The 23,962-nt window shown below is 52.7% G+C and overlaps 1 protein-coding gene across 3 annotated transcripts in view; it reads right to left on the minus strand.

Moving 5' to 3' along the window:
• LOC119963518 (netrin receptor UNC5C-like) overlaps positions 1 to 23,962 on the minus strand; it is a 412,811-nt gene that overhangs the window by 99,658 nt on the left and 289,191 nt on the right. For all 3 annotated transcript variants that reach the window (XM_038792778.1, XM_038792777.1, XM_038792776.1), the window contains exon 4: positions 12,493 to 12,596. In XM_038792778.1, the coding sequence (XP_038648706.1) occupies positions 12,493 to 12,596 (104 nt within the window). The remainder of the gene's footprint in view (positions 1 to 12,492; positions 12,597 to 23,962) is intronic.

Here is a 23,962-nt window from a genome sequence, read left to right on the forward strand (position 1 = left end):
ATAATTAGACAAAACGCATCTGTCCCCTCACTGGGGGGAAGTGAAGGAAGATGCGCTGTTGTTTAGGCGTAATCCCCTGGGACAAGGCCATTTTATAAACTGTGTGTTTGTTAAGCCTGGACGGCAGTCATTTCTCATCAATTATATTGCATTCTGCCTGCACTTGCGGATAGAATCCAGTAGAGGACATCAGTGAGCCCCCCCCCCCCCCCCCCCCCCCCCCCCACCCCCCAAACATTCACAAGGGCTGAAATGGTTCAAGAGGGACTTTCATTTATATAGTGCCATTCGGGGCCTCAGGCAATCCCCAAATTATTCACGGCCATCGAAGCACGTCTTGTTCTGAAGGTTGGCTATTGTTGCTTCATAATCCTTAATATTCTTGCCTAACAAAAATCTATTAACCTCCGCTTTGATATTTTCCCGTGGCCCCCACCACTTACCCCAACCAGTCGCCCAGAGCCTTAGCAGCTTTGGCCAGGATGTGCTGGCTACATTGCGCCCGAAAGGCAGCATTGCGCGGCTGCCTCTGAGGGCTACCTGGCTTGCCGCACCTCGTGAGATCTAACGCCATCGTGCGAGACGTCGCAATGTGGATCGCCCCCAATGTGGGCGGGCTCACCCTCTGGCCAATCTGCATGTTAGAGTGAGACAGCTCCCTTGTAGTGAGCTGGGGCTTGGGGAGGAGGCTCGGGAGTTACGCGGGAGGGTCAAGAGATTGGGGCGCTATTTAAAATTGGTGTCCCGATCTCTCCCTGCACTGAGGAGTTCCAGCACGCGGAACCCGGCCGTGTGTTCCCCGCTGAGACTCCTGATCTATCGGGATGAGTGTTAGATAGCGGAATGTTTCGCTGTGCTCTAAATGCCGGGAAACACCCGGCTAATCACGCGCTACGAGACTCTGTCCCCAGTCGAGTAGATTGCGTCCTTTATTCATAGAATCGATAGAATCCCTACAATGCAGATGGAGGCCAGTCGGCCCATTGCGCCTGCATCGACTCTCCTAAAGAGCAGCCTACCCGGGCCCACTCCCGCACCCTACCCTGGTACCGGAAACCCCACCGAACCTTTCAACACAAAGGGGCAATTTATAATAATAATAATCGCTGATTATCACGAGTAGGCTTCAATGAAGTTACTGTGAAAAGCCCCTGGTCGCCACATTCCGGTGCCTGTTCGGGCAGGCGGGTATGGGAATTGAACCCGCGCTGCTGGCCTTGTTCTGCATTACAAGCCAGGTGTTTAGCCCGCTGTGCTAATCCGGCGTCCAACCTGCACATCTTTGGACTGTGGGGAGGAAACCGGAGCTGCGGGAGGAAACCCACGCAGACACGAGGAGAACGTGCAGACTCTGCACAGACAGTCACCCAGGGTCGGAATCAAACCCGGGTCCCGGGCGCTGTGAGGCAGCAGTGCTAACCACTGTGCCACCGTGCTGCCCAAGGTGAGAGAGCTGCGGACTTCCAACGCTATTAGTGCGAAGCAGTGCATCCTGACATCAGCCCTGAATGATCAAGCTATAATTTTATGGTTATGGCCATTGTTCTAGGCCCCCCCCCCCCCCCACAACCCCACTTCCCCCCTCCACCCCCGATCAGAAAAAATAATATCCCACTTTTAGATGGTTTCTAACTCATTCCAGCTTTCAGGTTTTGTGTATTTATAAGCGGAGCCTTATTTCTCTTGTTCAACCTGGCCTTCGATTCAGAACCTGGCGTCAATCCAGGCAGTAAGTGTCAGATTAAGGTGGTTATATTGATTAAGATGCAGGGTTCCAAGCTATCATAACTAACGATTATGGTCCATAATGGAGATCTATTTATTGTGTTTTATTGCTCAGTTCAGGCCTTTGATCTTCCACAAAATTGTGACATAGATGCTACAAGCAATGGATGAGTTACTGAAGAGGAGTTCTCAGTGACTCAGTACATTTGGAAACAGTCAGCCTGGGGGCAAAAAACCTCCTGAGAGGTTTTTGTGAAATGCAGCTCCCAGCGTAGAGCTGCCCACCTCCGCAGCATACAACAGGGATCATTGTGTTCAGTTGGCATCACGTCAGGTTGACGGGTTATTGACTTTACGGAGTGGAAACTGAGGGAGGTGGGGCCCCAGGAACAAGCTGCCCCGATCTGTGAGCCACTCCTCCACTCACAGTCCCACTGAGTGAGGTTCTGTGAGGTCTCCGAACATTAGCCCTGCTGCCCTTTACTGGTGAAGGGGATCTATTTGCCTGTCCAACTTTCCTCGGAAGCCAAGCTGGGCCATATTCTACTCACAGCTGCAGAAAGCACAAGCTTGAAAAAAAAAGCAAAATCTAAATGGCTGTTTAACTGGAACAAATTGAATGCCCACAAATATTGAAATTATTTGTGATTTGTCAGATTTATATAGAATAACCGGTGCAGAAAGATAAAATGCAATGCAAATCACCCAGAATTTAAGATGTTTTCCCTCTTCCCTTTTGCTGATTGCCGGTGTCTCTCGCGTCAGAGCGTCTACTCCCACGTCACAGCGTCTACTCCCCCGTCACAGCGTCTACTCCCCCCGTCACAGCGTCTACTCCCCCCGTCACAGCGTCTACTCCCCCCGTCACCACGTCTACTCCCCCGTCACAGCGTCTACTCCCCCGTCACAGCGTCTACTCCCCCCCGTCACAGCGTCTACTCCCCCCGTCACAGCGTCTACTCCCCCCGTCACAGCGTCTACTCCCCCGTCACAGCGTCTACTCCCCCGTCACAGTGTCTACTCCCCCCGTCACAGCGTCTACTCCCCCCGTCACAGCGTCTACTCCCCCCATCACAGCGTCTACTCCCCCCGTCGCAGAGTCTACTCCCCCGTCACAGTGTCTACTCCCCCCGTCGCAGCGTCTACTCCCCGTCTCAGAGTCTACTCCCCCCGTCACAGCGTCTACTCCCCCCGTCACAGCGTCTACTCCCCCCGTCACAGCGTCTACTCCCCCCGTCACAGAGTCTACTCCCCCCGTCACAGCGTCTACTCCCCCGTCACAGCGTCTACTCCCCCCGTCACAGAGTCTACTCCCCCGTCACAGCGTCTACTCCCCCCGTCATAGCGTCTACTCCCCCCGTCACAGCGTCTACTCCCCCCGTCACAGCGTCTACTCCCCCCGTCACAGTGTCTACTCCCCCCGTCACAGCATCTACTCCCCCGTCACAGTGTCTACTCCCCCGTCACAGCGTCTACTCCCCCCGTCACAGCGTCTACTCCCCCCGTCACAGTGTCTACTCCCCCCGTCACAGTGTCTACTCCCCCGTCACAGCGTCTACTCCCCCCGTCACAGCGTCTACTCCCCCCGTCACAGTGTCTACTCCCCCCGTCACAGTGTCTACTCCCCCGTCACAGTGTCTACTCCCCCCGTCACAGTGTCTACTCCCCCCGTCACAGTGTCTACTCCCCCCGTCACAGCGTCTACTCCCCCCGTCACAGCGTCTACTCCCCCCGTCACAGTGTCTACTCCCCCGTCACAGGGTCTACTCCCCTCGTCACAGTGTCTACTCCCCCCGTCACAGCATCTACTCCCCCCGTCACAGCGTCTACTCCCCGTCACAGTGTCTACTCCCCCCGTCACAGCGTCTACTCCCCCTGTCACAGCGTCTACTCCCCCCGTCACAGCGTCTACTCCCCCCGTCACAGTGTCTACTCCCCCCGTCACAGTGTCTACTCCCCCCGTCACAGCGTCTACTCCCCCCGTCACAGCGTCTACTCCCCCGTCACAGCGTCTACTCCCCCGTCACAGCGTCTACTCCCCCCGTCACAGTGTCTACTCCCCCGTCAAAGCGTCTACTCCCCCCGTCACAGTGTCTACTCCCCCCGTCACAGCGTCTACTCCCCCGTCACAGCGTCTACTCCCCCCGTCACAGTGTCTACTCCCCCGTCACAGTATCTACTCCCCCCGTCACAGTGTCTACTCCCCCCGTCACAGTATCTACTCCCCCGTCACAGTATCTACTCCCCCCGTCACAGTGTCTACTCCCCCCGTCACAGTATCTACTCCCCCGTCACAGTGTCTACTCCCCCGTTACAGTGTCTACTCCCCCGTCACAGTGTCTACTCCCCCGTCACAGTGTCTACTCCGCCGTCACAGTGTCTACTCCCCCCGTCACAGTGTCTACTCCCCCCGTCACAGCGCCTACTCCCCCCGTCACAGCGTCTACTCCCCCCGTCACAGTGTCTACTCCCCCCGTCACAGTGTCTACTCCCCCCGTCACAGTGTCTACTCCCCCCGTCACAGTGTCTACTCCCCCCGTCACAGTGTCTACTCCCCCGTCACAGCGTCTACTCCCCCCATCACAGTGTCTACTCCCCCGTCACAGTGTCTACTCCCCCGTCACAGTGTCTACTCCCCCCGTCACAGTGTCTACTCCCCCCGTCACAGTGTCTACTCCCCCCGTCGCAGTGTCTACATCCCCCATCACAGTGTCTACTCCCCCGTCACAGCGTCTACTCCCCCCATCACAGTGTCTACTCCCCGTCACAGCGTCTACTCCCCCCGTCACAGCGTCTACTCCCCCCGTCACAGCGTCTACTCCCCCCGTCACAGTGTCTACTCCCCCCCGTCACAGCGTCTACTCCCCGTCACAGCGTCTACTCCCCCCGTCACAGCGTCTACTCCCCCGTCACAGCGTCTACTCCCCCCGTCACAGCGTCTACTCCCCCCGTCACAGCGTCTACTCCCCCCGTCACAGCGTTTACTCCCCCCCGTCACAGTGTCTACTCCCCCCCGTCACAGCGTCTACTCCCCGTCACAGCGTCTACTCCCCCGTCACAGCGTCTACTCCCCCGTCACAGCGTCTACTCCCCCCGTCACAGTGTCTACTACCCCCGTCACAGTGTCTACTCCCCCCGTCACAGTGTCTACTCCCCCATCACAGTATCTACTCCCCCGTCACAGTGTCTACTCCCCCCGTCACAGTGTCTACTCCCCCCGTCACAGTCTCTACTCCCCGTCACAGCGTCTACTCCCCCGTCACAGCGTCTACACCCCGTCACAGTGTCTACTCCCCCCGTCACAGCGTCTACTCCCCCCGTCACAGCGTCTACTCCCCCCGTCACAGTGTCTACTCCCCCCGTCACAGTGTCTACTCCCCGTCACAGCGTCTACTCCCCCGTCACAGCGTCTACACCCCCGTCACAGTGTCTACTCCCCCGTCACAGCGTCTACTCCCCCCGTCACAGTGTCTACTCCCCCGTCACAGGGTCTACTCCCCTCGTCACAGTGTCTACTCCCCCCGTCACAGCATCTACTCCCCCCGTCACAGCGTCTACTCCCCCCGTCACAGCGTCTACTCCCCCCGTCACAGCGTCTACTCCCCCCGTCACAGTGTCTACTCCCCCCGTCACAGCGTCTACTCCCCCCGTCACAGCGTCTACTCCCCCCGTCACAGTGTTCTACTCCCCCCGTCACAGCGGTTCTACCCCCCGTCACAGCAGTCTACTCCCCCCGTCACAGCGTCTACTCCCTCCGTCACAGCGTCTACTCCCCCGTCACAGCGTCTACACCCCCGTCACAGTGTCTACTCCCCCCGTCACAGTGTCTACTCCCCCCGTCACAGTGTTTACTCCCCCCGTCACAGTGTCCACTCCCCCCGGTCACAGTGTCTACTCCCCCCCGTCACAGTGTCTACTCCCCCCGTCACAGTATCTACTCACCCCGTCACAGTGTCTACTCCCCGTCACCAGCGTCTACTCCCCCGTCACAGCGTCTACTACACCCGTCACAGTGTCTACTCCCCCCGTCACAGTGTCTACTCTCCCCGTCACAGTGTCTACTCCCCCCGTCACAGTGTCTACTCCCCCCGTCACAGCGTCTACTCCCCCCGTCACAGTGTCTACTCCCCCCGTCACAGTGTCTACTCCCCCCGTCACAGTGTCTACTCCCCCCGTCACAGCGTCTACTCCCCCCGTCACAGTGTCTACTCCCCCGTCAGTGTCTACTCCCCCCGTCACAGCGTCTACTCCCCCTGTCACAGTGTCTACTCCCCCCGTCACAGTATCTACTCCCCCGTCAGTGTCTACTCCCCCGTCACAGTGTCTACTCCCCCGTCAGTGTCTACTCCCCCGTCACAGTGTCTACTCCCCCCGTCACAGTGTCTACTCCCCCCGTCACAGTGTCTACTCCCCCCGTCACAGTGTCTACTCCCCCGTCACAGCGTCTACTCCCCCGTCACAGCGTCTACTCCCCCCGTCACAGTGTCTACTCCCCCCGTCACAGCGTCTACTCCCCCCGTCACAGTGTCTACTCCCCGTCACAGTGTCTACTCCCCCGTCACAGTGTCTACTCCCCCCGTCACAGCGTCTACTCCCCCGTCACAGGGTCTACTCCCCTCGTCACAGTGTCTACTCCCCCCGTCACAGCGTCTACTCCCCCCGTCACAGCGTCTACTCCCCCCGTCACAGCGTCTACTCCCCCCGTCACAGCGTCTACTCCCCTCGTCACAGTGTCTACTCCCCCCGTCACAGCGTCTACTCCCCCCGTCACAGCGTCTACTCCCCCCGTCACAGCGTCTACTCCCCCCTTCACAGTGTCTACTCCCCCGTCACAGCGTCTACTCCCCCCGTCACAGTGTCTACTCCCCCCGTCACAGCGTCTACTCCCCCCGTCACAGTGTCTACTCCCCCCGTCACAGTGTCTACTCCCCCCGTCACAGTGTCTACTCCCCCGTCACAGTGTCTACTCCCCCGTCACAGGGTCTATTGTAATTGTTGGCATTTGGGCCCCATTAATTTTCACACTGAACTTGGGTAATATTGGAAAATAGTTTGACAAGTACTAGTCCTTGGCCTCAATCTATGTTTTACTGTGCGCCCTTTCCAAATGCTTTGTGCCTTTTCCTGCTGAATATCAGGAATAAATATTCCCTTGGCATTCACAATGCTCCGCTGGAGAGTTGCTGATGGTTACTTTTTGGTACAAGTGATGAATGGGCTCCAGCCAAAATCTGGAGAAATTGCCAGATTGGAATCCCAGGCAGGGTATGGCTGCTGGTGTTCTATTTGTTCCTATAATTAAGGAGCTGGAAACTTGTGGGGCAGGGGTTTTCCCTCGCCCCCTTGTGCCGTGGGTACGTGGGTTGGCAGGGCAGGTCCTCACAAGCATCTCCCACTACAGGGACCGAGTTCAATTCCGGCCTTGGGTCACTGTCTGTGCGGGAGTCTGCACGTTCTCCCCGTGTCTGCGTGGGCTTCCTCCGGGCGCTCCGGTTTCCTCCCACAGTCCAAAGACGTGCAGGTTAGGTGGACTTGCCGTGATAAATTACCCCTTAGTGTCCAAAAGGTTAGGTGGGGTTACTGGGATAGGGTGGAGACGTGGGTTTATGTAGGGTGCTCTTTCCAAGGGCCGGTGCAGACTCGATGGGCTGAATGGCCTCCTTCTGCACTGTAAATTCCATGATTCTAGGGTATACCCCATCTGCAGTGAGGTAACATTTAAAAGTCTTTCTTCGACCCTCTAATCACAATCCCCACACTGACCACCAGGCGGAGCCAATGACTGCTATTCTGGTAGCTCAGGAACACTGAAGAAATAGATCCCATCTTGAGCTGGAATGTGGGAACCCCAAATTATCAGGAGCCTCTGTCCCTCCCCTCCCCGACACCTCCACCTCCATCTCTTTCTGTGCCCCTTAAAGAATTGTGGGGCGAGTTAGATAAAACACGGCTAATCCAATGTGTTTTTAATTTTAATTTTAACAAACTTTATTGTCACAAGTCGGTTTACATTAACACTGCAAAAAGCCCCTGGTTGCCACATTCCGGCGCCTGTTCAGGTACACAGAGGGAGAATTCAGAATGGCCAATTCACCCAACAAACACGCCTTTCGGGACTTGTGGGAGGAAACCGGAGCACCCGGAGGAAACCCACGCAGACACGGGGAGAAATGCGCAGACTCCACACAGACAGTGGCCCAAGCCGGGAATCGAACCTGGGACCCTGCCGGTGTGAAGCCATAGTGCAGGTTAAAATTATGTGCCGGCCTTATTGGCATGGAGGTAGTCGGAGCCCCCGAAATAGGGGGTATGGGTTAGTGACATGGCTGGGTTTCTCAGGCTTGAGAAGGTTAATTTCGCCCCGAGAGGTTTGACGTTGGGGTTCGCCTGGGGGGGGCAGCCGTTTATCAACTTCTTTGGAGAAAACTAAGCTGTCAGCAGATACGATAAAGGGGGGGGGCGGGGGTTTAGGGAGAGAAGGGGGTGTAGAGGGAGATAGTTCAGGGGGGATCAGTGAGTGGAGGAGGAGAGACAGTGTGTCAGCCATATCGGCTGTGTATGGTTGTTGGATGGGGCGGGGGGGGGAGGAGGGGGGTGTGCTGCTATTCACTGTGTTACGATTACTTTTTGAAATTGTTGTTAGAAAGTTACAAATATCTTCATAAAATTTTTTTGGAAAAAGAAAATGTACCGGAGACAATGGGCGGGCTTGAGGCCAACAGACCTATCAGTGGTCCATCAAAGTGTTCATCCCCCCCCCCCCCCCCCCCCCCCCACCCCCCACCATCCCAGTGACGATTCCCACCCCCCCCCACCATCCCAGTGACGATTCCCACAGCAGGTGGGGCCGGAAGGTTTATCCCAACGGCTAACCTTCAGAAGGAAAATGGAATCAAATACCTGAAGCAGAGGAAATGGCGACTCGGGGCTTTTCACAGTAACTTCATAGCAGTGTTAATGTAAGCCTACTTGTGGACAATAAAGGTTATTTATTTATTTTATTTATTGAGATGCAGGCTGCTATTAACCATGCTGCAGCCTCGAAGCTGCCTGGACAGGGTGATGCACCATAAGCTGCTGGCTGGGGGTTCGGCCTCGAGTGCCAGGCTTGTATTTGATGCCAGCCTGTGCGCATCCTGTGTGCGCGGCAACGGCATTCCTTTCGGGATCACCCTTGTAAAAAGAGCCAATGCCGACTCAACGCGTGGACAGACTTCCGTCAGGCCCCTTGCAAACCGTGCTGGCTGCGTCTACGACAGGCTGTATCAGATTCCCACTGATAAAATCGAGGCTGGCACGGGGAGCTGACCGCCTCCTATTTTTCCAGACGCACTGAACTCACTGATATGCTGAGTGAGAGACAGTGACGGCCAGCGCTTCACGGTAAATCCCCTGATTATCCTCAAAAAGGTTAAACATAAACATTCCCAGGTGCATTCCCATTCGGAGTGGCGGGAAAATCACTACACGGGAGGGTTCCCAACTTGAACATGAAGGAAAAGTGGCAAGAGGAGTAATCAATAATTCAACCTTCGCATCTCTCTGTGTCGCTCAAATGGGTAAACCTGGGTGATGAACAAACATTGTTGATTTATTCAATGAGGAAAGAAATAATGCTCTTCAATATTTTAGCAATATGCAGATCTGTGCCGGAAGAAGGGAATACATGTCTGAGGTTAAGGCGCAGATGACGTTGAATAATTAACAAGGTCTGCGCTTTCACAGAGGTTTAAAAGAAAATCATGTTATTTTCGAGAGAACACGGCGAACAACCAGCCTGGCGTTGCATGACTTTGTAGTATTTTCTCACGCCGTTGCTCCAACAGCGCCAACAACGACTTTTATATTCACGGTGGCGTCTTTCCGCATCATTAGATCTCCCAACACACTTCACAGGAGCATTATAAAACAAAATATACTGCTGAACTGCAGAAGGGGGAATTAGGACAGATGGCCCATTGGAGAAGGAGTGTGTCGAGGCAGACTGGGTGGAGAGATTTGGCGAAGGCAATTGCAGGATTCAGGGGCAAGGTGGCTGGAACGAAAGCCACCGATGGTGAAGCGATTCAAATGAGGCATGTTTCGGAGCCTGCAATTAGAGGAACGCAGATATCTCAGAGGGCTGCAGGGCTGGAGATTGCAGAGACAGGGATGGGCAAGGGCGGGGGGGGGACTTAGGATGGAATAGGAACTTTACCGTCTAAAGTTGTTGAACTCAATGTTGAGTCCTTAAGGCTGTAACATAGAACATGCAACATCTTGTGCACCGACCCACTTAAGCCCTCACTTCCACCCTATCCCTGTAACCCAATAACCACTCCTAAACTTTTGTTTTGGTCACTAAGGGCAATTTATCATGGCCAATCCATCTAACCTGCACGTCTTTGGACTGTGGGAGGAAACCGGAGCACCTGGAGGAAACTCACACAGACATGGGGAGAACGTGCAGACTCCACACAGACAGTGACCCAGCGGGGAATTGAACCTGGGACCCTGGCGCTGTGAAGCCACAGTGCTAACCACTTGTGCCACCGTGCTGCCCGTAAATGTGAATGTTCTTTGTCCAAGTAAGGTGGAGGGGGTAGGGGGGGCTTATTGAGATCAGATTGGAATGCTGGATGGCAGCCTGGAGTTTGTAAGGAGTGTTAAGTCTAGAGGTAACAAAAGCACGATATACTAAGAATGATAGATTCTCATAAAGGTTGTGTGGCTACATAATAATATGTCAAAATAGTCAACAGGTAGAACGGAACAGTGCTGCTGCCTCATAGTACCAGGGACTCGTGTTCAATCCAGTCTCGGGTCACCGTCTGTGCAGACTCTGCACGATCTCTCCGTGTCTGCGTGGGTTTCCTCTGGCTGCTCTGGTTTCCTCCCACAGGCCAAAGATGCACAGGTTAGGTGGATTGGCCATGATATATTGCTCTTAGTGTCCAAAAAGGTGGGGTTACTGGGTTAAGGAGATAGGGTGTAGGTGTGGGCTTGGGTAGGGTGCTATTTCCAAGGGCCGGTGCAGACTCGATGGGCCGAATAGTCTCCTTCTGCACTGTAAATTCTATGTATGACCAGATTGTTTGCATTTTTTTCAGTTTCAACGTAATTAGCGAACCCCACAACAGACTGTACAAACCCGTGACTCTCAACACCAATGGACAGAGAGAAGGCTAGGCATCCTACTGGTGGCAATGAAAGGAAGATGGATATGTATTGTGTTCCAGAGGATTAGTGATTGATAAATATCTCGGGGAATGGCTGGGGAAGGATTTCAGTGGCATCAAAATGCTGAGGGAACATGTTGGTCTTGTGCATGGGAAGACGGGGGGGGGGGGGGGGGGGGGGGGGGATTGAAGCTCCATGTTGAATTCTGACTGCGTTTGGAATTCTCATCCTTGTTTGCAAGTCCCTCCACTGCCTCGCCCCTCCCTGTCTCTGTGACGTTCTCCGGCTCCACAACCCTCTGGGATATCTACACTCTAATTCTGGCCTTCTGAACATCCCCAATTTTAATCACTCCACTATTGGCAGCTGCGTTTTCATCTGTCTAACTGCTCAGCTTTGGGGTTCCCTCCCTAAATTATTGAGGGTACCGAGTACATCTCCTGAATCCAAAGTTGATTGCTGTTGCTACCCATAGAATCATAGAATGATAGGCCATTCGGCCCATCGAGTCTGCACCGAACCTTAAAAAGAGCACCCCACTTAATCCCACGCCTCCACCTTATCCCGTAACCCAGTAACCCCACCTAACCTTTTGGACACTAAGGGGCGATTTAGCATGGCCAATCCACCTAACCTGCGCATCTTTGGACTGTGAGAGGAAACCGGAGCACCCGGAGGAAACCCACGCACACACGGGGAGAAGGTGCAAACTCCATACAGTCACCCGAGACCGGAACTGAACCCTTGACCCTGGAGCTGTGAGGCAGCAGTGCTACCCACTGCATTACCATGCCGCCCACATGTTGGTTCCCAGTCAGGTTCAATTCAATGGAATCTAAGGGTGTGATTCTCCTGCCCACCAGCCGCGTTTTCTGGCGTGGAAATGTTATCATCTCCGAGACGGAACCAAAATTAGCCTGTGTCCATTTGGGTTGCCAACCCTCCAGGACCACCCTGGAGTCTCTGGAAACTGAAGGTCGATTTTCAGGATAAGCAAGCCCAGGGGAAAATTGGTAGGGCCCTTATTTCAGGGGAAAATTGGTAGGGCCCTTATTTCAGGGCCAAGAATCATCCAATTGGGTAATGGAAACTTTACTCAATTTCGAATTGGGCATCATGAAGCTGGGCGTGTCAGGTGGCTAATGGCGGGAAGGTGGAGGCGGGGAGTTGGCAACTGGAGATCATGTGTTGAAACCTCCAGGAATCTGTCCAACTAGAGTTGGCAACTGTCTGTTCCGCAGAGGGTCAAGAAGGTCCTTGCAATCAATAGGTGCAGAACACCTTTCAAGAATGGGGAGATGTCAACGCTTTAGAAATAAGCTCTGGATCAAAGTCATGCGCACAATGCTGCATTTGGGTTTACTTAAATCAAGAAACCTTGGCTTCAGTGCATCCTAGTCACATGTTTTAACTGGATTCAAATCCATTAATCTTTCCCAATCAAACTTTTCAGCCAGAAGCACAAAGTAAGTACTTTATTGCAACTCATTAATCACGTTAGGTTCAATTTATTTAAAATGATGGCTTCGCTGTAACCTCAGAGCAAATCCCTGCCACGGTGGCACAGCACACCAATTGTAGTTAAAGAGACTTCTTAGAGAAACTCACCTCAGCCAATGGGATGCCTTCAGGGGGGCGACATTGAAGTAGTACCTCCTGCTCCAGCGATACCTCTTTCCCTAATGGCTCCTGTTCAAAGGTCTTCCGCAGATCTGGACAACAGATGAGACACATCATTAACCTTTTACTTTTCAGCAGTAATTGCAGACAGGTGCAGGGAGGGCGCACTGATGTGGGATGGAGAGGTCATCGCCATCAGCTAACGCGTCCCGTGCTGACTCTGCTGCTGTCTTTACCGCTGACCAGGACAGGGTGGCGCGGTGGTTTACACCAGAACGGCAATTCAGCAACTTTGGCTACCAGACTGGGAGGTCAGAGTTCAAATCCCGGCTTGGGAGCCTGAATCCATGTGACTAAATAAGATCGGAATTTAAAGACTGCTATCGGTAATGGTGAACAGGAAATGGTTACAGCAGAAAGCTCAGTGAGCTAGATAGCTGGTTTGTGAGGGTGAACAAGGCCAGCAGCGCAGGTTCAATTCCCGTACCAGCTTACCCGGACAGGCACCGGAATGTGGCGATGATGGGCTTTTCACAGTAACTTCATACTTGTGACAATAAAAGATTATTATTATTATTTAGTCTATTGATATCATGCGAACTGCCTGCGAGAGTAATATAACTAGTCCCGCACCCCTATCCACTCCCAGTGCCCAACTAGTACGGGAAGGCCAGAGCGGTTTACAGGGCTCTACAATGTCGGACGTAAATTGGTTCAGACTTTGTAGTGATTCCTGAAAAGCTGCAAAGCGTTTTCTTTTCCTGGTGAGAGATGAAAAGACATAGAACATAGAACATAGAACAGTACAGCACAGAACAGGCCCTTCGGCCCTCGATGTTGTGCCGAGCAATGATCACCCTACTCAAACCCACGTATCCACCCTATACCCGTAACCCAACAACCCCCCCCCCCCCCCCCTTAACCTTACTTTTTAGGACACTAAGGGCAATTTAGCATGGCCAATCCACCTAACCCGCACATCTTTGGACTGTGGGAGGAAACCGGAGCACCCGGAGGAAACCCACGCACACACGGGGAGGACGTGCAGACTCCGCACAGACAGTGACCCAGCCGGGAATCGAACCTGGGACCCTGGAGCTGTGAAGCATTTATGCTAACCACATGATTTGCTTTGATTCATTTCACCTTCAAAAACTGAGCAAAGTCCTGTTCGTTGGAGCATTGATGTTGTGGTCACTTGTCAGCTTCCATTGGGAAAGACACGAGGGTAGCCTTTTTTACTTTTCTCCCGTACTCCCATTACCAAACTTTGACAACCGCAGCGGCTTGGCTTCAATCAACGGTGGCGTTGTTGAAATGCGGACATGGGGCTGGTTTCCTGGCTCCGCAAATTTCAGGACCGGGTGACTGAAAATTGTGAGGCCAGCCAACATGCAGGCTTGCTGACCCCGTTCCCGATATTGGCCACTTTGGCCAACGCCGTTCCGGGGCTGAGGAAGGGTGCCCACTCTCACCAGGTGGACGGGTAACTAGGCTCGCTAAGTGGTTGAAACTTATTTTTGAGGTGCCCTTCCAGTTACCATGTTCTGCAGCCAGGTGTGAATCTAAAAGGCCTCCGACTGGCGCTCCAGCTTTGAGAGTCCACCCACCACTCTTTGTAAAACAAAATGTATTTTATTCCAAACAATATCAAATTCTTGCAAACAAAGGCATAACTATATAATGCAAACAGTTTGTAATTTTTATTTTAACTAAGTAACCATAACGACCCAGTAGCAACAGTGGTTAGCACTGTTGCTTCACGGCGACAGGAACCCGGGTTCGATTTCCGGCTTGGGTCACTGTCTGTGCGGAGTCTGCGAGTTTTCCCCGTGTCTGTGTGGGTTTCCTCCGGGTGCTCCGGTTTCCTCCCTCAGTCCAAAGATGTGCAGGTTAGGTGGATTGGCCATGCTAAATTGCCCAAAAAAAAAGGTTAGGTGGGGTTACTGGGACAGGATGGAGGTGCAGGCTTAGATAGGGTGCTCTGTCCAAGGGCCGGTGCAGACTCGATGGGCCGAATGGCCTCCTTCTGCATTGTAAATTCTATGACCCTAAAGCCCCCATCCCCCGTCAGCCCGACTATTCTCCCTCCCTCACCCCCTCTTCTCCTAACCCTCCCCCTCCGCCAACTGCTGGCCACGGACAGGTCCTTAGGGAAAGCGATGAACAGCATCCACCTGGAATATAACCTTTGCTCCGACCCACACAAAGCATATTTAATCTTTTCCAACCTCAGGAATTCTGCCAGGCCTCCCAACCAATCCGAGGCATTGCGTGGTACCGCTGACCTCCACCCAAGCAGGAGTCGCCTCCAGGCCTCCGAGGAGGCAAAGGCCAAGACGTTAGCCCTCCTCCCCCCTGTCCCCATACCAATTATGAAAATGAAAATGGCATATTGTCACGAGTAGACTTCAAATGAAGTTACTGTGAAAAGCCCCTAGTCGCCACATTCCGGCGCCTGTTCGGGAAGGCTGTTACGGGAATCAAACCGTGCTGCTGGCCTGCCTTGGTCTGCTTTCAAAGCCAGCGATTTAGTCCTGTGCTAAACTGCCCCTATGGGCTCAACCACATGGAAATCATGACAGTTACTGAAAGCAGAGGCATGTTGCTGAAACTTTTCATGTTGCACTCACTGGGACAAATACAAGAATGCCAAATTTCAAACAATCGCAATGATTTATATAACAGGAGAAAAGGGGGCTGATTGGCTAGCAAACCAAAAGTGATTGGATTGCAATGATCCATGGCGATAACAATGGGAAATTATCGGCTCACCCATCTCCTGGGCAATTCAAAAAAAAGGTGCAAGGCTTGAACGTATTCCATTTGTTTTCAGAGAATGGGTTCCTGTGCATGAATGTAAGTCACTTCCAGAAAGCGTCAATGAGTCACGTTGAGCAGGAGCTGGAAAATTAGATTTCTGTTCTGTCAGCGGCTGTGTGTAAACAATGACGTTAATTCGTCACGACTTCAGTTTATCGCCTCTGCAGGGAAAATGCAGCCCGTGGGCAAAGGAGATACTGCGTAACTATTTAAAATGAACGCATTACTTTCTGAAACAGCACACTACTAGGGAGCCACGCCTGATTGGACACTTTCCTGAAGGATATTTCATCACATCAACTTCTGACACCAACCGCCTCACCTAGTCCTTTTTTGTACAATATTTTTATTCTCCATTGTCACATTTTCTTCAGGATTTACACCCCACCAACAAACAGTAAACGGAAATGAATACAATGTCAATCCCCTTATTAACAACAACGATCCCATCCTCCCACCACCCCCCAAACAACGGCCCACCTGACAATATAAGCATCAAATTAAACAAAACCTCCCCAGTAGGAAAAAAGGAGAAAAGAAAAAGGAATCAGGAATCGCCCATGGTTACCATTGACATATATAGTCCGCCCTCCCAACCCCCCCACCCAATATTCAATGCCATCCAATCCCCGAAAGAGTACCGTGAATGACACCCATGAATTGTAGAACCCCCCACCCCCCTTCCCAGACTCCTCCTCTCCCACTCCCAGACTCCTCCCCTCCACTTCCTCTTGTAAACTCCTCCCCCCAAAATTGGTTCCTTCCCCCAAGTTTTCACCCCGGTTAGACTCACCGAGACATGTTCTACCAGGCACCGATGGCCGCAGCCCCTCCCCCCACTTCACTCCCGTTCACTGGCTGGCTTAAACTGGCCAGCGTGAAGGCCCCCGCCCGGGTCTCCTTTCCCCTTGCCCGGTCCCAGGAAAATCAGGAAATCCCCTTTCACACACAAGTCCAGCATTCATACCCAAGCCCCAAAGAACCATCATTGCAAATGAAAGTCCTGACTCCTCCCTTGTCCAAATTTATACAGCGTCGACTCATTTAGTACATACACCAACACGCAGTGAAAAAATAAAGTTACATGAGGCTACATCGGTACACGACCCGCTCTCAGTCCCATTTCTCAATTCTGCCACAGTCTTTCTGCCTTTCCAAACCCTTCCACCGCTTCCGCCATCCCAAAACAAAAGTCCTTGGATTTGTAGGTCACCCTCAACTTAGCTGGATATACTATGCCGCACTGCACCTTGCTGATGTACAGTGCCTTCTTCAACTGGCTGAAGGCAGCCCGCCTCCTCGCCAGCTCCACCGTAAAGTCCTGGTATATGCGTATACCAGCTCCAGCCCACAGCACCACCCTCTTCTGCTTTTCCCAGTACAGGACCTTCTTCATGCTATACCTACGGAAACACAGAGTTACTACTCTTGGCGGCTCACTCGCCTTTGGTATAGGCCTCCACGACCCATGAGCCTGATCCAGTTCGTATCGACAGGGATCCTCTCCCTCCACCAATAGGTCCGCCAAGATCGTGGCAAAATACTCCCCGGCCTCAGGCCTTCCACCCCATCGGGCAGACCCACGATCCTCAGATTCTGCCGCCTGGATCTGCTTTCCAGGTCTTCCATTTTGGCTTGCAGACCCTTGTTGGTCTCTATCACCTTCCGTAACTCTTTCCCCATCGAGGTGAATTGATCACTGTGCTGCGATAATGCTTCTTCCAGTTCCTTCAGTGTCTCACCTGGCTCCAGTACCTCCACCACTGCGCTTGATACCGCCGCCCTCGCCGGGGCAATCGCCTCCTCCACCAGCACTTTCAATACCACCCCCATCTCCTTCTCCATCGTGTTTTGTGAACTGTTTTCAAGTTCCACAACCATCACCTTGATCATTTCTTCTTCTGCGAGCGATGCGGCCTCCCCTGGTGCCCCAGCCTCCGCTTTCCTTACAGTTCCTGTGCTGACCTTTCCCCTCATTGGCGGACTTTCATTAACCCCCTTTTACACGGCCGTTTTTTTCCCAAACTTGGACATTTCTCGTCCCTGTGCCTTGTTGTGTTATGCTTCTTCATGTAGCATAAGCTGCTTCCTTGATGTATACTCTGACAAAGAAAGGTTCAGACTTGGAGATAGGTTTAACACATTTATTGAACAGTTAACAATTCTCCTACTTGAGTTCGACTCTCTTGCTAATAGAACATAGAACATAGAACAGTACAGCACAGAACAGGCCCTTCGGCCCTCGATGTTGTGCCGAGCAATGATCACCCTACTTAAACCCACGTAACCCGTATACCCGTAACCCAACAATCCCCCCATTAACCTTACACTACGGGCAATTTAGCATGGCCAATCCACCTAACCCGCACATCTTTGGACTGTGGGAGGAAACCGGAGCACCCGGAGGAAACCCACGCACACACGGGGAGGACGTGCAGACTCCACACAGACAGTGACCCAGCCGGGAATTGAACCTAGGACCCTGGAGCTGTGAAGCATTGATGCTAACCACCATGCTACCGTGAGGCCCCAATCTTACTATAGTAACGCTATCTAACTAACCAGTCTGCTCTAAGCCACGTGATGGGTGTGATGCTTCCTGATCTGCCCCTGTCTCTCTGAGTGTTGTCTGTGGAAAAGAGAAAGAGCATGTGTGTCCTGTCCTTTTATATGAGTAGCCCCCTTGTGGTAGTGTCCCCTCTGGGTGTGTCTTGACTGCCCATTGGTTGAGTCCTATCTTACTGACCTATTGGTTGAATGTCTGTGTGTCATGATATCTCCGGTGCTCCCTCTAGTGTTTACTTACTCTTAGTGTATCTACATTAACCCCTTGTGTATTTACAGTGATGCATCTCACCACATGCCTTCTTACAGCTTTTTCAGCCTCCATGCCCCTGGGACCGGGCGTGAAAACGCCGTTGTTTCTATTCCCGAGTGGGAGCCCTCCAGTGTGTGGCTGCCTCCCGCCCACTGTCACCAGACGTCCACCGCCTCACCTAGTCAACCAGCTTTTTTCCTCACCCATTTCCAATCGTTTTACAACAAACAAAAGTGTTTATAAAAAAAAACGTACAATATGATTCCTCTCGTAGGTTTCTCACAGGAGACTATCCTTTAGTCTCCTGCAGACTTCAGCAGGGTCGGAGAATTGCCTGGGGCCGCCAAAAATCCTGCCCCCGCCGTGGCAGAGATTCTCCGCCACCCGGGAAGTGGCGTGGCCGGGAATCACGCCACTCCGATCGGCGAGGCCCCTGCGGCGATACTCCGGCCTGCGATTGGCCGAAGTCCCGCCGCTGGGAGGCCTCTCCCGCCGCCGAGGTTTGAACCACCCCTGGTGGCGGCGGGAGCGGGGGTGCGACCGGGCCCCCGGGGTCCTGGGGTGATCGGACCCTGGGGGGTGCCCTCACAGTGGCCAGGCCCATGATCGGGGCCCACCGATCGGTGGGCAGGCTAATGCCCTGGGGGCACTCTTTCTCCTCCGCCGCCGCCACGGCGGAGCGGAAGGGAAACCCACAGCGTGCATGCGCCGGTGGTGACGTCAGCGGCCACTGACGTCACCGCCAGCACATGCGCGAACCTGCGAAAGCCTTTCGGCCAGCCCCGCTGCCGGGCGGCGGGCCTGAAAGGCCGCTGGCGCCGGTTTTTGCGCCAGTCGGCATGGTGCCAACCGCTCCGGCGCGGGGCTAGCCCTCAAAGGTGCGGAGAATACCGCACCTTTGGGGAGGTCCAACCCCAGAGTGGTTGGCGCCACTCCCCTACATCCGGACCCCCCGTCCCGCCGGCCCGCTCCGTGGGGGCACCCCCCGGGGACCGATCGCCCCCCCCCCTCTCCCCCAGGACCCCGGGGGCCCGGTCACGCCGCCAATCCCACCGCCACCAGAGGTGGTTCAAACCTCGGAGGCAGGAGAGGCCTCCCAGCGGCAGGACTTCGGCCAATCGCGGGCTGGAGAATCGCCGCAGGGGCCTCGCCGATCGGAGTGGCAAGATTCCCGCCCCCGCCAATTCCCGGGTGGCGGAGAATCTCTGCCACGGCGGGGGCGGGATTTTCCATTCCCACCCTCTAAGTTCCTGATCACGGCCTGGTTTACCGAGCAGTTGCAAATTGGAAGACCGTCCTCTTTTACTGTTGATGCAATCCAGAGAATGGCCTTGCCAAAGGCCCAAGAGAAAACTCATTTGTATCTTTTTAAGTTCTCCTTAAGGAAGGGAGTAAGGGGATGCAAACCCTTATAAGAAGGCACTTCTTGGCATTTTTATCACAACCAACACAGCCTCACGATGCCCCACAGTACATTATAACCAACAAATTACTTTTGAAGTCTAGTAACTATTGCATTGCAGGAAATACAGCTGTGAATTTGTCACACAGAAAACACCCACAAACAATAATGTGACAAAGGTTGGACAATCTGTTTCTTTACAAATGCTAGTGGAGAGTGAATATTGAGCAGGAGATCTCCCCTACTCTTCACCAACATTGTGCCAGACCACCTTCTACATCCATGTGAACAAGGAGCAGAGAAGAATACAACACAGGAACAGGCGTTTCCGCCCTCAAGCCTGCGCTGATCATGATGCCTGTCTAAACTAATCTGCACTTCTCGGGTCTCTCTTTCCCATCCTATTCATGTATTTGTCAAGATGCCTCTTAAATGTTGCCATTATATCTGCTTCCACCACCTCCTCCGGCAGCACGTTCCAGGCACTCACTACCCTCTGTGTAAAACACTCGCGTTGCACATCTCTAAACTTTCCCCCTTGCACTTTAAACCTATGTCGCCTCGTAGTTGACTTTTCCACCCTGGGAAAAAGCGTCTGACTCTCCATTGTGTCCATGCCACCCATAATTTTGTAAACCTCTATCAGGTCGCCCCTCAACCTCTGTCATTCCAGTAAAAACAATCTGAGGTTATCCAACCTGTCCTCATAACTAATACCCTCCAGACCAGGCAACTTCTGTACCCTCTCCAAAGCCTCCACATCCTTCTGGTAGTGTGGCGACCAGAATTGTGCGAAATATTTCAAATGTGGCCTTACTAAAGTTGTGTACAGCTGCCGCACGACTGCAAACTTTTATACTCAATGCCCCGGCCGATGAAGGCAAGCATGCCATATGCCTTCTTGACTACCTTACCCACCTGCATTACCACTTTCAGTGATCTGTGGACCTGTCCGCCCATATCTCTCTGCCTGTCAATACTCCTACGGGCTCTGCTGTTTACTGCATAATTCCTACCTGTATTAGACTTTCCAACTTGCATTACCTCACATTTGTCCAGATTAAACTCCATTTTCCAGTTCTCCGCCAAGTCTCCAAGCGATCTATATCCTGCTGTATCGTCTGACAACCCTCTTCACTATCTGCGACTCCACCAATATTTGTGTCGTCCGCAAAGTTACGAATCAGACCAGCTACATTTTCCTCCAAATTATTTATATATACCACGTACAACAGAAGATCAAGATAAAGGTGGATGGGATTTTGAAGAATAAAGGAATAAAGCGTTCTGATGTTCGGTTGGGAAAGCGGAGTTGAGTACATAAAAGATCAGCCACGATCTCATTGAATGGCGGTGCAGGCTCGAAGGGCCAGATGGTCTACTCCTGCTCCTAGTTATTATGTTCTTAATAAGTCTCAGCACTGATCCCTGTGGAACACCACTAGTCACAGTCTTCCATTCAAAAGAGCAGCTTCCACCACTACCTTCTGTCTTCTATGACCAAGCCAGTTCTGTACCCATTATGCCAGCTCACCTCTGATGCTGTGTGACATCACCTTCTGTACCAGTCTCCCATGAGGGACCTTGCCAAAGGCCTTTCTAAAATCCATGTAGATAACATCCACTGCCCTACCTTCATTAATCATCTTCGACACTTCCTCAAAAAATTCGATCATGTTAGTGAGAGACAACCTCCCCTTCACAAAGCCATGCTGCCGATCGCTAATAAGTCTATTTGTTTCCAAATGAGAGTAAATCCTTTCCCGAAATGTCTTCTCCAATAATTTCCCTACCACTGATACAAGGCTCACCATCTTATATTTTCCTGGATCAACTCTACTACTGTTCTTTTTTTTAAAGTATTTTTTTGAAGGTTTTGCAGAATTTTTCACAATAAAACAGTAGTAACCATAATAACAAAACAAACTAGAATGAACATTAACATAGTTCAAAAAGAGAATATACAATAACAATTAAATAGACATTACCCCACGCGACCCAGTCTTCCCACACCATCCCAATGAAGCATTCACACCCCCCCCCCCCCCCCCCCCCCCCATCCCCCCCCACCCCCCCGCGGATTGCTGCTGCTGACATTTTATTTTCCCTGAGAAAGTCGACGAACGGCTGCCACCTCTGAGAGAACCCAAGCGTAGACCCTCGTAAGGCAAACTTTATTTTCTCGAGGCTGAGAAACCCAGCCATGTTGTTAACCCAGGTCTCTACACTCGGGGGCTTCGACATTAATAAAATCCGTCTCCGGGCTACTAGGGAGGCAAAGGCCAAGACGTCGGCCTCTTTCGTCCACTGAACTGCCGGGTCTTCTGACACTCCAAAGATCGCTATCTCTGGACTCGGCACCACCTGTGTGTTAAGCACCTTGCCCTCGCGAACCCTTGCCAGAACTCTCTAAGCTCCGGGCATGCCCAAAACATGTGGACATGGTTTGCAGGGCTGCCCTTGCACCTCATACAACTGTCTTCTACCCCAAAAAACTTGCTCATTCTCGCTGCCGTCATGTGTGCCCGGTGGACCACCTTAAATTGAATTAGGCTGAGCCTGGCACATGATGAGGAGGAATTAACCCTGCCCAGGGCCTCTGCCCACAGACCCATTTCCAACTCCTCACCTAGCTCCTCCTCCGACCTGCCCTTGAGCTCCTCCACCGGGGTTTCCTCCGCCTCCTGTAGTTCCTGGTAAATATCCGACACCCTCCTCTCCCCCACCCAGGTGCCGGAGACCACCCTCTTCTGTATCCTCAGTGGCGGCTGCGTCAGAAAGGCCACTACCTATTTTTTCAGGAAGGCTCGTACTTGCAGATATTTAAAGGCGTTTCCTGGCGGCAGATTAAATTTGTCCTCTAGCGCCTTCAAACTGGGAAAGCTTACATCTATGAACAGATCTCCCATCCTTCTGATGCCTGCCCTCTGCCAGCTCTGGAACCCACCATCCATCCTACCCGGGACAAACCTGTGATTGTTGTATATCGGGGTCCAGACCGACGCTCCCTCCACCCTCTTGTACCTCCTCCACTGTCCCCAGATCCGCAGTGTTGCCACCATCACCGGGCTTATGCAGTAACGGGTCAGAGAGAACGGCAAAGGAGCCGTTATCAAAGCTCCCAGACCCCCCCCCCCCCCCCCCATCGCCCACTTCCTAATCATAGCTATATTGGCCGCCCAGTAGTAGTTGCGAACGTTCGGCAGTGCTAACCCACCCCACGCCCCCCGCCCCGACTGTGCTCCAACAGCGATCTCCTTACTCGCGGGGTCTTATTCGCCCACACAAAGCCCGTAATGATCTTACTCACCCGCCTAAAAAAGGCCTTAGGGATGATGATGGGGAGGCACTGAAAGACAAACAAAAATCTGGGGAGGACAGTCATTTTCACGGTCTGCACCCTCCCTGCCAGTGACAGCAGGAGCATGTCCCACCTTTAAAAAGTCCCCTTCCATTTGCTCCACCAACCGGGTCAGGTTGAGCCTGTGCAGGGCATCCCATTTCCTGGCCACCTGTATACCCAGGTCATGAAAATTTTTCTCTACCATCCTGAGCGGCAGCTCTTTCAGTCTCTCCCCCTGCCCCTTGCCCTGGATTACAAAGAGTTTCCCATGTTCAGTTTGTACCCTGAAAAACTACCAAAATCCCTCAGGATCCGCAGAACCTCCCCCATCCCCTCTACAGGGTTCGAAATGTACAGGAGCAAATCATCCGCGTATAGCGAGAGCCGATGTTCCATCCCTCCCCCCCCCCCCCCCCGAACCAGTCCCCGCCAGTTAACTCTAGTACTCTTCTTAAACAAGGGAACAACATTGGCTATTCTCCAGTCCTCTGGGACCTCACCTGTAGCCAATGAGGATACAAAGATTACTGTCAAGGCCCCAGCAATTTCCTCACTTGCCTCCCTCAGTATTCTGGGATAGATCCCACCAGGCCCTACAGACTTATCTACCTTAATGCTTTTTAAGATGCCCAGCATCTCCATTTTAATATCGACATGCCCCAGAATATCTACACACCCTTCCCTGGACTCATCATCCACCAAGTCCTATTTGGTGTAAACTGATGCAAAGTGCTCATTTAGTAGCTCACCCATTTCCCCTGGCTCCACGCATAGATTCCCACCTCTGTCCTGAGTGGGCGAACCCTTTCCCGGGCTATCCTCTTGCTCTTTATAGACGTACAAAATGCCTTTGGATTCTTCTTAATCCTCTTTGCCAAGGATTTTTCATGACCCCTTTTTGCCCTCCTGACTCGTAGCTTAGCTTCATTCCTACTTTCTTTATATTCTTCAAGAGCTTCATCTGTTCTCAGCCTTCTGAACCTTATGATTGCTTCCTTTTTCTTTTTGACTAGGCCTACAATATCCCTCACTATCCAAGGTTCCCGGAACTTGCTATACTTACCTTTCATGC

Source organism: Scyliorhinus canicula, chromosome 3 (assembly GCF_902713615.1).
Source record: "Scyliorhinus canicula chromosome 3, sScyCan1.1, whole genome shotgun sequence".
Lineage (NCBI taxonomy): Eukaryota > Metazoa > Chordata > Chondrichthyes > Carcharhiniformes > Scyliorhinidae > Scyliorhinus > Scyliorhinus canicula.